The sequence below is a fragment of the Pygocentrus nattereri genome, chromosome 6 (genome assembly GCF_015220715.1).
Source record: "Pygocentrus nattereri isolate fPygNat1 chromosome 6, fPygNat1.pri, whole genome shotgun sequence".
Lineage (NCBI taxonomy): Eukaryota > Metazoa > Chordata > Actinopteri > Characiformes > Serrasalmidae > Pygocentrus > Pygocentrus nattereri.
Window position 1 is genome coordinate 45,119,299 of NC_051216.1, and position 13,250 is coordinate 45,132,548.

Sequence of the window (13,250 nt, forward strand, 5' to 3'; positions counted from 1 at the left end):
TAGATTCTCAAGAATGAAGGTAAAATTAAGCTTCTCTACAACATTTGGCCGACGCTCTGATCCAGAGCGACTTACAATTTGATCATTTTACACAGGAAGGCGAAGGCGGTGTTGGGAGTCTTGCCCAAGGACAATCACTGGTATAGTGTAGGGTGCTTGCCCTGGCGGGGGATTGAACCCCAGTCTACAGCGTAGAAGGCAGTGGTGTTACTCACTACACTATACACTACATTAATATCCAGAATGCTTCATACTTGAAAGCAGTAATTAAATGACAAGAAACTACTAAGTAAACAGATCATTACTGTATATTATTTATGATTAGAATACTTTTATTGTACATTTAATTACCTTTTTTTTACTACGGAAGCCCTAAATGGCATGGATTTTTTCCCCATTAAAGCAGGTATTTTAATTTGTTTCCTCGTGATATTCATAAGATTTTTGAGTGAATTATATTAAGGCATATGGGGCACAGATCTTGAGGTCTCAAGAAAATAACATGTTATATTTTAATAATGATATAAATAACTCAAGACATTTCTTTTTAAATAACAGAAACAGAAAATTAGAAATTTTGCAGATCTGGCCCTTTAAGCCTTTCATTCTAAATACTATATAACGCATCCAAATGTCCAGTGTTGTACAGATTATAAATGATTACAATATAATTGCAATAAATTATTATTAGAAATGATTCCAATGTTATTACAATAAGTTATCAATACAAAGAGTCCAACTTTTGAATGGGAGTGTATGAGAACGGCATGTGCTGTGAATGTGGAAGCTGTACCATGTAGTATTTGACTTTCTGGAGCATGTCATCATTGGTCATGATGAGCTCTTTGGCTGTGTTGCCATCAGCAATGTTAGCCAGTATGCACAACGTCTGCAAAGTAAGCAGTAAAGAAGCAATTTACAATAACATTTCAATAACAAACGTCTTTATAATGTAATATTAAACGTAGCTGCTTTAATAAATCAACATTAACAGCATTAAAGAGCCCATTTAATGGAAAACGGAGCCATCCTAATTTTTTAAAATATAACAGTTGTATGTTGTACATAATCACTGCTAATGGATCAAACATACTGTTGCCAGATTTGAAAAACTCCAAAAACAGCCTGTTCGGAATTCCGTTTTTTTGTGATGTCACTAAAACCAACATACTTTCACTTTTTCCACTTTATCAGCTCCACTTACTTTATAGCTGTTCTTTGTAGTTCTACAGTTACAGACTGTAGTCCATCTGTTTCTCTGATACTCTGTTACCCTGTTCTTCAGTGGTCAGGACCCCCATGGACCCTCACAGAGCAGGTACTATTTTGGTGGTGGGTCATTCTCAGCACTGCAGTAACACTGACGTGGTGGTGTTGTGTTAGTGTGTGTTGCGCTGGTCTGAGTGGATCAGACACAGCAGTGCTGCTGGAGTTGTTAAACACCTCAGTGTCGCTGCTGGACTGAGAATAGCCCACCAACCCAAAATATCCAGCCAACAGCGTCCTGTGACCACTGATGGACACGCACTGTGCAGCAGCAGATGAGCTGTCATCTCTAACTTTAATCTATAAGGTGGACTGACAAGGTAGGAGTGTCTGACAGAGTGGACAGTGAGTGGACAGGCAGTGTTTAAAACCTCTTAAAGGCACAATAACAAAAGCAGTCTAAGGGCTCAAGAGAATAAAAAATGGTCATGTAAATTAGTCGCCGTTTTTGTACGTAAGGGCCCTTTAATGCAGTCAGAAAAGATGAGTGAGTGGCGATTTGTGTCCTCACCTGCTCCTTGACCTCTATGCTGTGCTCTCCCTCCAGGATCAGTGTAACTGCCTGCATGATCTGCTTGCCGTGTGAGCTCATGATCTGGTCTATGTGCTAGCAGAAAGATGGAGAGAGGATTAGAGAAAGCTTATAATCTTGTTATGCTCAGAGAGGAGGGCTGCTGAGAGGTCATGCGCTGGTGCCCATGGATTTCGTTTGGTTTCTACTCTTTTCAGGAAATAATCTTCCAGGACTTTTCCAGGGTCTTTCTTATGACTTCCAAACATGACAGCAGCACATACACACATTATATATATATATATATATAAAAATATGGTAACACTTTATTTGAAGTGTACCTACTTAAGGGCTTTATGACGCATTCATAAGCACTGAATAATGTGTTTATGAAGCACTACTTGAACATTTATTAAGTGCTTATGTCGGTTCTCGCAACCTGACATAAGACGTTTTATGAAATAAATGACATTGTACTGACATGATATGAATAAACGTTGAACCCTATACATAATTACATCAATCATCTTATCTATGCCATGGAGTGAAGAGGGGGTGGTTTCCAGGCATATTTAACCTGATATCAGTACAATGTCGTCTTAAGAATGCTGACATAAATAGTTATGTATAGTGTTTTAAATGTTTAGTGCTGTAAATATGTTCTGCACTGTAACACCAACAAAACTTTGCGTTTGTACAAATTGAACATTTCAATGTTCAAACAAACATTTCTGTCAGACCAACAAAAGCATATAAACACTATGATATGCGAGAGTCTGTGTGTTTGTTTCTCTCTTACTGGCCGCGTGGAGAGCAGGTTCCGCAGCAGGCCGAGCGTCTTCATAAGCACGTTGGCGTCGGGGTCCGAGAGGAGCCGGAAAAGCTGTTCTGTCCCGAGCGCCCTCATGATCTCCACCTTCACCTTCTGATCTGCCTGAAAGGCCATGTTCTGTACAGACACACACACTTTATATAAGCGCACAGTCTTTAAAGACGGTCAGTGAAATCCATTCACGGAGCAACTCTTACCATAAGAGCCCAGATGCCGTTGACTCTCAGCGCTGGACTGTCGCTTTGTGTTAAGCTGCATAGTAACTCAATCACCCCTGACTCCAGGATGGGCTGGACACGGAGACAAAACCAATTGCGGTCAAAAAAAATTATAAGAAAAAAAAAAAAAAAGTGGACTGCAACCATCATCTGCCAGCCCTGGTGTTGGAGGCCCTGCTCGTACATGCACCTTAAGAGATAAATCATTAAAATCCAGTTGATTTTAAAATGATGTGCATTAACTAGTGATGCTACAATGAGTTACCGTGGACAGAGTAGTGTTGCAGTGGAGAAGAGCGGGTTTTGTTGGCCAGAAAAGCAGCTGTAAAGTATGTTTCATAGTTTTGATCCTCATCTGTCTCTTTCACCAACAGTCTCTGTAGCTCAGTGACTGCAGGAATCACATTTGAGGCTAATGAATCCAAGGAGCTCACGCTGTGGTTTGTTGGTCAAGTACGAGTAAATAGGGTCAATACCCTGAAACCAGTACCGGTATCAATGCATCCCTAATCTGATCCGACTAACCAATTAATTAATAAGTCTGTCCTAGGATGTAAGAGCAGTGGCTCCAACACCAGGGCTGGCAGATGATACCGATCAACTACATCGAATCAGTGCATCACTTATTAAAACACAATGAAACACTGTTTAAAAAAATAATAATAATAAGGCTGCCCTGCGTAGGATTTTGGGATTTGGAGACCTCTCTGGTGGAAATGTGTAATTGCATGCAACATGTGGAAGAACATATGCAATGCAGGTTGTGCTTTAGACTCCTTCTCTGAGTGAACGGACTGAGAGTGCTCTGAAAGAATGCTCAGTCAAAACCTGGTCATATCTTCTAAGGACAAGAGTGAATAAGCTACTATTGTCATAATAACTATATCAGTATAGTGTTGATTTTGCATGGTGTTTTGAGCCTGTGCGTAACGTTTCTATATAATCATGTACACATGCACGGTTCAAAAACACCTCTGACTTAAATTAGTTTTCTTTTCGTGACTCAGTAACGCTGCTTCTCTCAATTGTAACAGAACACATCTTACATACATCCGCTGTAATAAAGTGTATGTGGTTGCCTGACCTCTTTGCTGGGTGAAAACTCCAGTAGAAGATTGCATAGTGTTGAAGAGGCCATGACCAGCACCTCGTCTGGGGCGTTCTGTAATAACTACACAGGTACAACAGGTCAGCAAAACCAGCAACACTTTCTATGAATGTCACATTTGGTAGCATCCATAAACACACTCATAACATGTTATGATGCATCCATACGGCATTATAAACATATATAAAAATGCACTGAATTATACTTTATAGCCATGTTTCTTATACATTATGAAAGCTTAATATAACGCATTATAAGTAGTGTTAATAACATGCTATACTGTCAGTGCCAAAGAAGTCAGTCCCAGCTTGGAGAGCATAAAGAAAAATACAACGTTTATTTACGACCTGAGATTTCCAGGCTTTTATTTCTCAGCGCTGGTGCTGTTAGAACTGCATCTTCGGGCTTCAGTGCGGAATATTCAGGCGCTCCAAAACAGACAGTGCCGCCTAGAATTATTGCTACAGTGAGCTTTTCTTACCCAGCGCTCTCACTTTAAATGTTACAGCACATCACAGCAAACCAAGTACCCATCAGCCCCTTCCCTGAACCCCTTCTGACATCACACTGAGCGTGAAGTCACTGTGGAGTGATGGCCTGGAGAGGGATAGGTGAGATAGTAGAGAGCCGTCACTGTAATCTGTTCCCTCACTGGTTCTAACGTCAAGCACTAGAACCCTTCACTCTGTAACACTACAGTACAGTAGTGCTGGTTTCTGCTGCCGTTCTATGGGATATGCAGTGTTAAGTCAGTGCCAGGCTAACGGTGGTGCACATTAACAGTGGTGTACAATGACTTTCCCACATTGGGTGAAACTCTGACGGCAGCTCTAGTTTAAACTCTGACATCTGAAGCCTGTAGGAGGCTTTAGTCCAGTACGCTTCACTTTACTAAGAGCGGACAAATACAGCTTATAAGCTCTTATAATTTATGAACAGTACTTATAATGCATTGTTAACAATTCATAATGCATTATATGCATGGCTATAACGTAATGCATTTTTATAAATATTTATAGCCATGTTTGTTTATATGCCTTATGAACGCATTATAAAATGTTATGGATGTGTTTATAGATGCTCACTACAGGTGGCACACACAGAAAGCGTAACCGCAAAACCTTCGTACTCTGAGCGGTTGCAAAGCAAAATGTCGAACCTTCATTAGCGGCTTCCATACGGCGTGGTCGTGGAAACTCGTCCTCAGCTGCTGCACAGATCGCGACAAACTGTGGAGACATCTGCAGAGAGAATGATGAGCTTTTATAGTACACACTAACATTGCTGACCCTGCTAAAGTAGCACTTTTAAATCGCACGTACCAAAAATATCAAACATTAAAGATTACCACTAATTTAAAACTAAAGGATTCAAATGATCAGTAAGAATTTGCAGGAAAAAAAAAAATGATGTGATTTTTCCAGAATGTTGAAAGAACATCTATAAAATGAGTGCCTCTTATTTCAAAAGCGTTAAAACAAGTCATTTGACAAATTATTTATAAAGAGATCATTACAGAAATTACACTTTACAGATTACAGAATTTACCCTCCAGTAACTTTTTGCTGTTCTCAAAAAGCTTGTAACACTGGGGGGGGGGGGGGGGGGAATGAAATGCCTTCCATCATTTAATTTACAACACTTCATCTACGCTCTGTAAGCTATTACTGAATAAAACAATTATTAATGCACCAGAGGATTACAGTAGGGTACAGTAGGGTAGTGTAAGTAAGTCATTTATGGGTGACATAAGACATGTAGTATCATACACCCATCATGACAGAGATGGTCAGATACAGTACATGTCCAAAGATTTGTAGATGCCAGCATTTCTTCTGAAATCAAGGATATTAATAGGGAGTTTGTCCCCCTTTGCTGCTCTACTTTTCTAGGAAGGAGGCTCATGTACAGGCAATGCGTTTTTATGGAGATCGTGGTGCAACTTAACGCTGTGAACAATAACATAACTGAAAGCTCTGTTCAGAAGGGTTGGTCAAGTACGAGCAAATGGGGTCGATACCCGAAAACAGTACCGGTATCGATGCATCCCTAATCATCCTCTGCCAGCCCCTCCAACACCAGGGCTGGCAGATGATGATACTGATCCACTATATTCTATCAGTGCATCATTAATTAAAACACAATGAAACACTGTTAAAATGCAAGATTTAAGGATTTGGAGACCTCTCTGGTGGAAATGTGTAACTGCAACATGTGGAAGAACATTTTGCAATGCAGGCTGTGCTTTACACCCCTTTTCTGAGCGGATGAACCTGATGACTGCAAGTGCATTGAAAACATTGTCAAAACCTGGACATGTCTTCTGAGGATGAGAGTGAATTGGCTATTATTGCTGTAATATCTTTATCAGTATAATGCTGCCTGGATACTTCGGACATATAGTGCATGAATGTTTCCGTACCAGAAGCCCCTGCATCATGTTGAGAATATACACCCATCAGCTATAATATTAAAAACATCTAGCAGCACTACTGTGTCTGATCCACTCACACTAGCACCACACACACTGACACCACCACCACCAAGTAAGTGTCAATGCAGGGCTAAGAATGATCCACTACCCAAATAGTACCTGCTCTGTGGGGGTCCTGACCACTGAAGAACTTAGAAACTTATGGATGACAGTCTGTAACTGTGGAACTACAAAGTGCTCCTATATGGTCAGGGGAGCTGATGAAATGGACAGTGAGTTAATGTTGTGGCTGATCTGTGGACTCAAATTTGCAGTGCAGGAAAGGCTTCAGGTGCAAGACGAACTAAACAAATAACCATGTGGGAAGAAATGTGCAAAATCCTGGGGGGGCCCAGAAAAGTCACACTTGAAGACAGAGAGAGATACCTGACGGCGGCTAAGCGGACCTTGATGCTGGACTCGGAAAGGCCGCTCACTATCCTGTCCATCATGTTCTCAGTCTCTGTGATCTGTGGAGAAGGAAAGAGAGGCTGGAAAAATGTGCCGCTAAACACACGAGACAGTCTCCAGGAACAAGTAGGCCGATTATCTTCAGGTTTAACCTAATTTTCAATTTTTAACTCAAAGATTCAACTTTGCTATTTTGTGTGATAAAAAGTTCTGATTGAGAGATAAATGCAAACTTTATTATCTATATCAAAACATCAGCACATGAGAAGCATGCAAATGAGTGATCTAATAAAATACTACACCTGAACTGCGTCAGGTAAAATACACCATACAATATTCATTATATGCTTATAGTTGTACCACAAAATTCATCACTATAAATTGGGCTGGGCAATGACATTTATCACTACTCTGATAAATGACATCATGATGTTGATGTTCTTTGGGCTTACAAGGTGATACACTAGGGGTGTAACGATGCACTCTGCTCACGTTTCGATTCGATTCACGATACAAGGCTCACGATTCAATTCTCTTACGATATTTTAAACAAAATTTGAATGAACAAAAATTACGAATGACATTCCTTCCTTTTATTTCTGAAGTGTAAACAATTCAAACAAAAAACTTTAGTCCCCTGCATTAGAGGAAATTCCAAGGAACAAAGGAACATGGTCCTTTTTATTTCTGAACATTAACAATTCAAATTCTGTGTACTTTCTTGAACAAAATTTAACAAAAATTTGCGTTTGATTTAAACTAAAAGAATGTTTTCTCTGAAGCAATTTTTAAAAATTAGAAGGAAAAGGGAAAATTGTGACACTGAGGAGTTCTTTTTGTCAGACAGCGTGGTGGTGGCTGTTTTCCACTCTTGCTGAATGAGCTGAGGTACAGGGTGCAGAGGGCACCTCACCTTTTTCCGAATGTCCTCATCGTTAGAGCCCAGAGAGGCGTAGAGCTTAAAGGCTGCTTGCCTGAGCTCATGAGCATGTTTCAGGTCATGGTCCAACTAGAGACTTATAGAGAGAGAGAGATAGAGAGAGAGAGAGAGAGAGAGAGAGAGAGAGAGAGGAGAGAGAGAAGAGAGAGAGAAGAGAGAGAGAGAGAGAGAGAAGAGAGAAGAGAGAGAGAGAGAGAGAGAGAGAGAGAGAGAGAGAGAGGAGAGAGAGAAGAGAGAGAGAAGAGAGAGAGAGAGAGAGAGAAGAGAGAGAGAGAGAAGAGAGAGAGAGAGAGAGAGAGAGAGAGAATGATTATTCCAAGACTTTGTAATGCAGCTATTAACTAAAGAAAAATTAAGACAGATGTGGAAAAAATTCTTCTGACAGTAGTTTGTTTATATATATATATATATATATATATATATATATATGCATGCTGGAGCCTGTCCCAGCGGCCATCGGGAGGAAGGCAGGATACACCCTGGACATGTCGCCAGTCCATCGCAGGGCAGACAGACAGACACTCACACACTAACACACTCACACCCAGGGGTAATGTAGCACGTCCAATTGGCCTGACTGCATGTCTTTGGACTGTGGGAGGAAACCGGAGAACCCGGAGGAAACCCACGCAGACACGGGGAGAACATGCAAACTCCACACAGAGAGGACCCTGGTCACCCGGCTGGGGAATCGAACCCAGGCCCTCCTCGGTGTGACCCACCACGCCACCGTGCTGCCATATTACACACACACACACACACACACACACACACACACACACACACACACTATTTGTAGTACAAAGGATCGTCAGGTTGAACTGGAGGTGGAACAGCTACCTTGTTTCCTATCACTGTATAAAAGAAGCCCCACGCTGCCTTGACTGAGGGATGCCCTGCAATACTTTGAATAGGCCTCATTTTATAGAAAATCACTTTATAAAAACAGGCACAATCTAAATTTTAATCACAGTCGCAATATTTTGCCCAGTTTGTTCAGCTTTAGAGTGAAGGACATTCATATTCATCGTTTGCTTGCTCAAAATAGCAAAATAAAAATAAAAAAATGAAAAGTTTGTAAGGTCATGTAATTTACACATTAAACAAATACTTAAACAGCACCAAGACATCATGTTATCAGGCACAGAAAGGGGCTAATAATAATGCCAGTTATTAGCTTTGCTTCCAAACTTCCCATGTGTCTGCCCTCCGCAGTACTGCCTCATCAGTGTCCTCAGCGCAGCACAAACACACGTCTGTGTCCATGTTAGCACGTTATTTATATGTTATGAATGTTTTATGAAGCCTTTAAAAATAGTGACCTTCAAATGTCAGTGAGCAGATGAAATGATCAGTGAAACTGTGCGAGTGTCTCACCCTCTTGATGTCGGTGATGGCGCTGACCGAGCTGGGGTATTTGAAGTAGTCTGCTAGCATGGCCACCAGGTGGTCAGTGATGCTGGCTATCCGCTGCAGCTCCACGTCCGGCTCCATGAGAAAGGCCAGAGTCTCCGCCCCCTCCACTCGCTCCTCCAACAACCGGTCCTTACTGCACATCCGCACCAGGCACGGCAGAGTCTGAGCAAACAAACCCAATAAACAGCCGATCAGATAAGCCCTTCATGATGTCGGAGTCACATCGATATTAGTTACCAAAGAGGATTTTCTTTGTTAAGATATCATTCACAGTGGTTTCCGGTTAAATGCTCACAGTGGTGGTGATGGGAACCAGACGTCTGAAGCATTTAATGCCTTTAAAAGCTCCCTCACAGAGACTTACTAAATAAAACAGGTGTCAATACAGCGTCTGATGTCCAGAACATGTTTCCCAATAGTTTTAAGATCAGCTCTGGCCTAAAGCAGCCTTTTACAAGACTTTCATGGTGGGTGATATACATGCAGGGCTTACAAGGCAAAATAATAAAGCTTATTTTCTGAGATTTAACATAATTTTACAATTATGAACATCACATATAAAAAAAAAAAACTCAACAGTACATAAAACGGCTGTATTTGCGTTGTAAACACTGTGACCCCTGGTTCCCATCACCACCACTGTAAAGAATCCAATGCTGGTCACTCTGAATGACCTTGACTATATTTAGTATTTTAAAGTAAGTATGTTTATTCCTTCTCATGTAAAGTTCTCATTTTGGAAACACGAGGTTTTGTTCCGACAGTAGCGAAATATATATTTTAATACCATTTATGCATGCACCGATGTAGGGATTTCAGGCTGAGGCCAGTCTCTTTCCTGTGCATATCTGCTGATTCCAATACACAATCATTTTGTAAATAATAATAATAATAATAATAATAATAATAATTTTGACTAGATCCACTTGGATTAGCAATACAGAGAAATATAACTTATTTCTGTAGGGTTACAAATGTAATAACAAATATGATAAAAGGCAGATTATTTAGCAAAGTAACCCAGCGTCGCTTACAATACCAACGTCACTGCGATATCACTGCACCACTAGACCTATTTATCTAAGGGCAAATGTTCTGCTCTTATTGAAGAGCATCAGGGATGTCAAACTAAACCCCTGAATGGGCCGTATTAAAGAAATCTCAGTTAACAGTTTGTCATGATCCCAACTGGCCATCGTTTGTTCAACATATATCGCAACTACAACGGCAAAAAAACACTGAATATGTGAACCAAACACGTGAATTAAAAAATGATTTTAAACAAAAACAATTTGAGGGTTTAGGTGATGCTGGTTATTGAGGTGATGCACTGATCTGATATAAACAAATCAGGTATCAGTCATATATTGATTTGTCATATATGACGGATCCACTTTCAACACCGTTTTAGTCGTGGCTGTTAAAACAAAAAAAAAAAAATGTAGAATTTGATAAACTATCTACAACACTGGCCACCAACCCTTGACCTGGAGATCTTCCTGCCGAGTCTAGGGGGGCAGTCATGGGCTGGAGGTTAGGGAACTGGCCCTGTGAACGAAGGTTGCCATTCGAACCCCCAGCGCCGACAGTCCATAACTGAGGTGTTCTTGAGCAAGACGCCTAACCCCCAACTGCTCCCTGGGCGCTGTGGATAGGGCTGCCCACCGCTCCGGGCAAGTGTGCTCACTGGTGTGTATGTGGTGTTTCACTTCATGGACGGGTTAAATGCAGAGGTGAAATTAGTACCAACCACACCTGATCCAGCTAATGAACTTCAGATGTTGGATGCACACGTGGCGCTTCCACACTCTTTACCACTTCTTAGTCGTGGTTGTTATAAAACTGTGTTTAATCTGATAACCCTGGACCTGGAGATCGGCCTTCCTGCAGAGTCTAGTACCAACCACCCTGCCACACCTGCTTCAGCTAACGAACTTCCCCAGACGTCTATGATGGGTTGGATCAGATGCATTCACGTTAGATAAGGAAGGGCAGCGTGTCAGATGCAGGGTGGATCTAAACTCTAAGGTAAAGCCGATCTCCAGGAGGAGGGCTGATGACCACCGTCCCAGAACAATCTGACCTAAAAATTTGTGCAGTTCTAAAAATAATCAAAACAGAGAACTAATATTCCACTCTAAACCACAAATCTAATAAATTAAGACATGCCTGACGTCTAAAGTTTGTTTCTTTAGTGTTGTCCCAGAGCTACAAGGCTAATGTAGCCAACAAGTACTGGAAACTTAAACCCCACTCATTTGGTCTCAAACCAGGTGGAGTTGTTAAGTATCTCTAATAGTTGTGCTCATGTGGTTTCTGACGCTGTAGGACAATATCTATAAACCTGGAAAGACGTACGTCACCTAGATGACGGTCTAAACTGTCTCTGTATTTTAGCCACTCTTTTTCTATGAGGTTATTAAATATTATTTTATTTGTTTTTATTAACTCTGTAACTTTTGTTTCCCTTGCCTTTTGTGTTCATCTCGTTTGCATTTTGAACATCTCTCTTGGGTGATGTGTGGGGGCTGCGGAGAGCAGGTCCCCTGTCATGTAACGACCTCCAATGGTGAACCTGTTTCACACCTGGTTATCTATAGCTCCCCAATCTAGCAATGCCTTTTGTTGAAGGGATATCTCAGAGACAACCTGGCTTCTAGATGGGGGAGACTATAAATTCCAGGGTGGGTCTCAACATCCCTATTTTAATTACAAAGGTAGAGGCAGTCACCCATCCAGCAGGGGGGGGGTTCTGGGTCATTTAGAGACAACTAGAGGGTGTGTGTTACATTCGTGACTAAGTTCATCGTTTTGTAAGCTTAGTCAGCCTCGCTTGGTTGGGAAGATGCTCATTTATTAAGCTTCTTTTCCTTGACAAAGTCTCCACTCCTGTTTCTCCAAGAAACCAACGTTTGCCAAGAGAAGTCAACAAGGGTCATTCTACAGAAACGTCCATTCTTGTGTCCCTAGAGTTTAGAGATATATGACACTTAAAAAAAACATGTTAAGGTTGCAATTTATTCATATTTTAAAATGAAGCAATACGTTATTTTAACAATTATACCGTCTACAGCCATCAATTTAGCAATATTGGCTTTTAAATCAATCATCTAGAATTCCAGGCACCTCAGAAGAGCTCATCCTCACAGTCATGTGTGAAGGCTGAGGCCACATTTTGAAGGAAAAAAAAAAATCTGCAATTTTAACCGCAATGATCTATAAATGACTATGAATTTATACATTAAAAGACAAAGAAAACAAATGGCAAATAAATATTCTTTAATATATAATCAAAGTTGCTGTCCTAAGGAGTCGTGTCACTCGTGTTACCGCGTAATAAAAAAATCTCTTATTTTGAAATAAAAGTCACACTGACGACGTCACTCGACTTCCTTTCACCCGTTTTCTGAGGATCTATGAAGAAAAGCTCACGGTGAGTCCACTGAGCCTTTCAGTTCTCAGGGAATTTCTCATTTAGCTCCTGATCTCATATGAAGCTTTTAGCTGATGTCACTGGTGTGACCGACTTTATTCTGAGGTCATTGTGAAAAAATAGAAATGGATTAAATTCCATATTTTAGTGGATGTTCCATGATGGACAGCGTGTGGTTTGATGTTCTGTAGCAGCCGTTTTGTAAAATGCATTGATCATTAAAAACGTCTCTGGTGTTTCCTTTATTGTGTGTAACACCAATGACGATCGGTAACACCAGTGACTCCAGAGAGATGGACAGAGAGAAAAGTGGACATTTCTGTAGGATGACCCATCACTTTAAGGAGTGTCAGGGATTTCTGAAGGACAGATTGGCAATATGCACACCTACCTTTAGCACAATACAGTTATCGTCCGTCCTGATGGCTCCTGCTCGACACATGTATGTTAAACTGAAAGAGAGAAAAATCATTTCATATTTTTTTCTCTCTCTTTTCACTTAATTTGTTTTAAACCAATTAAACAAACAAAATCTTATCAAAATGTCATGACTTTCCTGATGGATCAATGAAAACAATAAAAATTCTTCGCAAATAGTGTAAATAATGTGAAACATAGGCTACGTTCACATTAGCAGACTGA

The 13,250-nt window shown here is 40.7% G+C and overlaps 1 protein-coding gene across 3 annotated transcripts in view; it reads right to left on the reverse strand.

Moving 5' to 3' along the window:
• armc8 (armadillo repeat containing 8) overlaps window positions 1-13,250 on the reverse strand; it is a 35,229-nt gene that overhangs the window by 3,901 nt on the left and 18,078 nt on the right. For 2 of the 3 annotated variants that reach the window (XM_017703035.2, XM_037539539.1), the window contains exons 10-19: window positions 13,000-13,060; window positions 9,137-9,337; window positions 7,733-7,828; window positions 6,796-6,878; window positions 5,095-5,176; window positions 3,912-3,998; window positions 2,807-2,899; window positions 2,577-2,726; window positions 1,778-1,873; window positions 794-889 (exon numbers count right to left, since the gene is read on the reverse strand). In XM_017703035.2, coding sequence (XP_017558524.1) covers window positions 794-889; window positions 1,778-1,873; window positions 2,577-2,726; window positions 2,807-2,899; window positions 3,912-3,998; window positions 5,095-5,176; window positions 6,796-6,878; window positions 7,733-7,828; window positions 9,137-9,337; window positions 13,000-13,060 — 1,045 coding nt within the window. Of the gene's footprint in view, window positions 1-793; window positions 890-1,777; window positions 1,874-2,576; window positions 2,727-2,806; window positions 2,900-3,911; window positions 3,999-5,094; window positions 5,177-6,795; window positions 6,879-7,732; window positions 7,829-9,136; window positions 9,338-12,999; window positions 13,061-13,250 lie in introns of those variants that run through there. The other variant, XR_005130407.1, reaches the window with a different exon arrangement.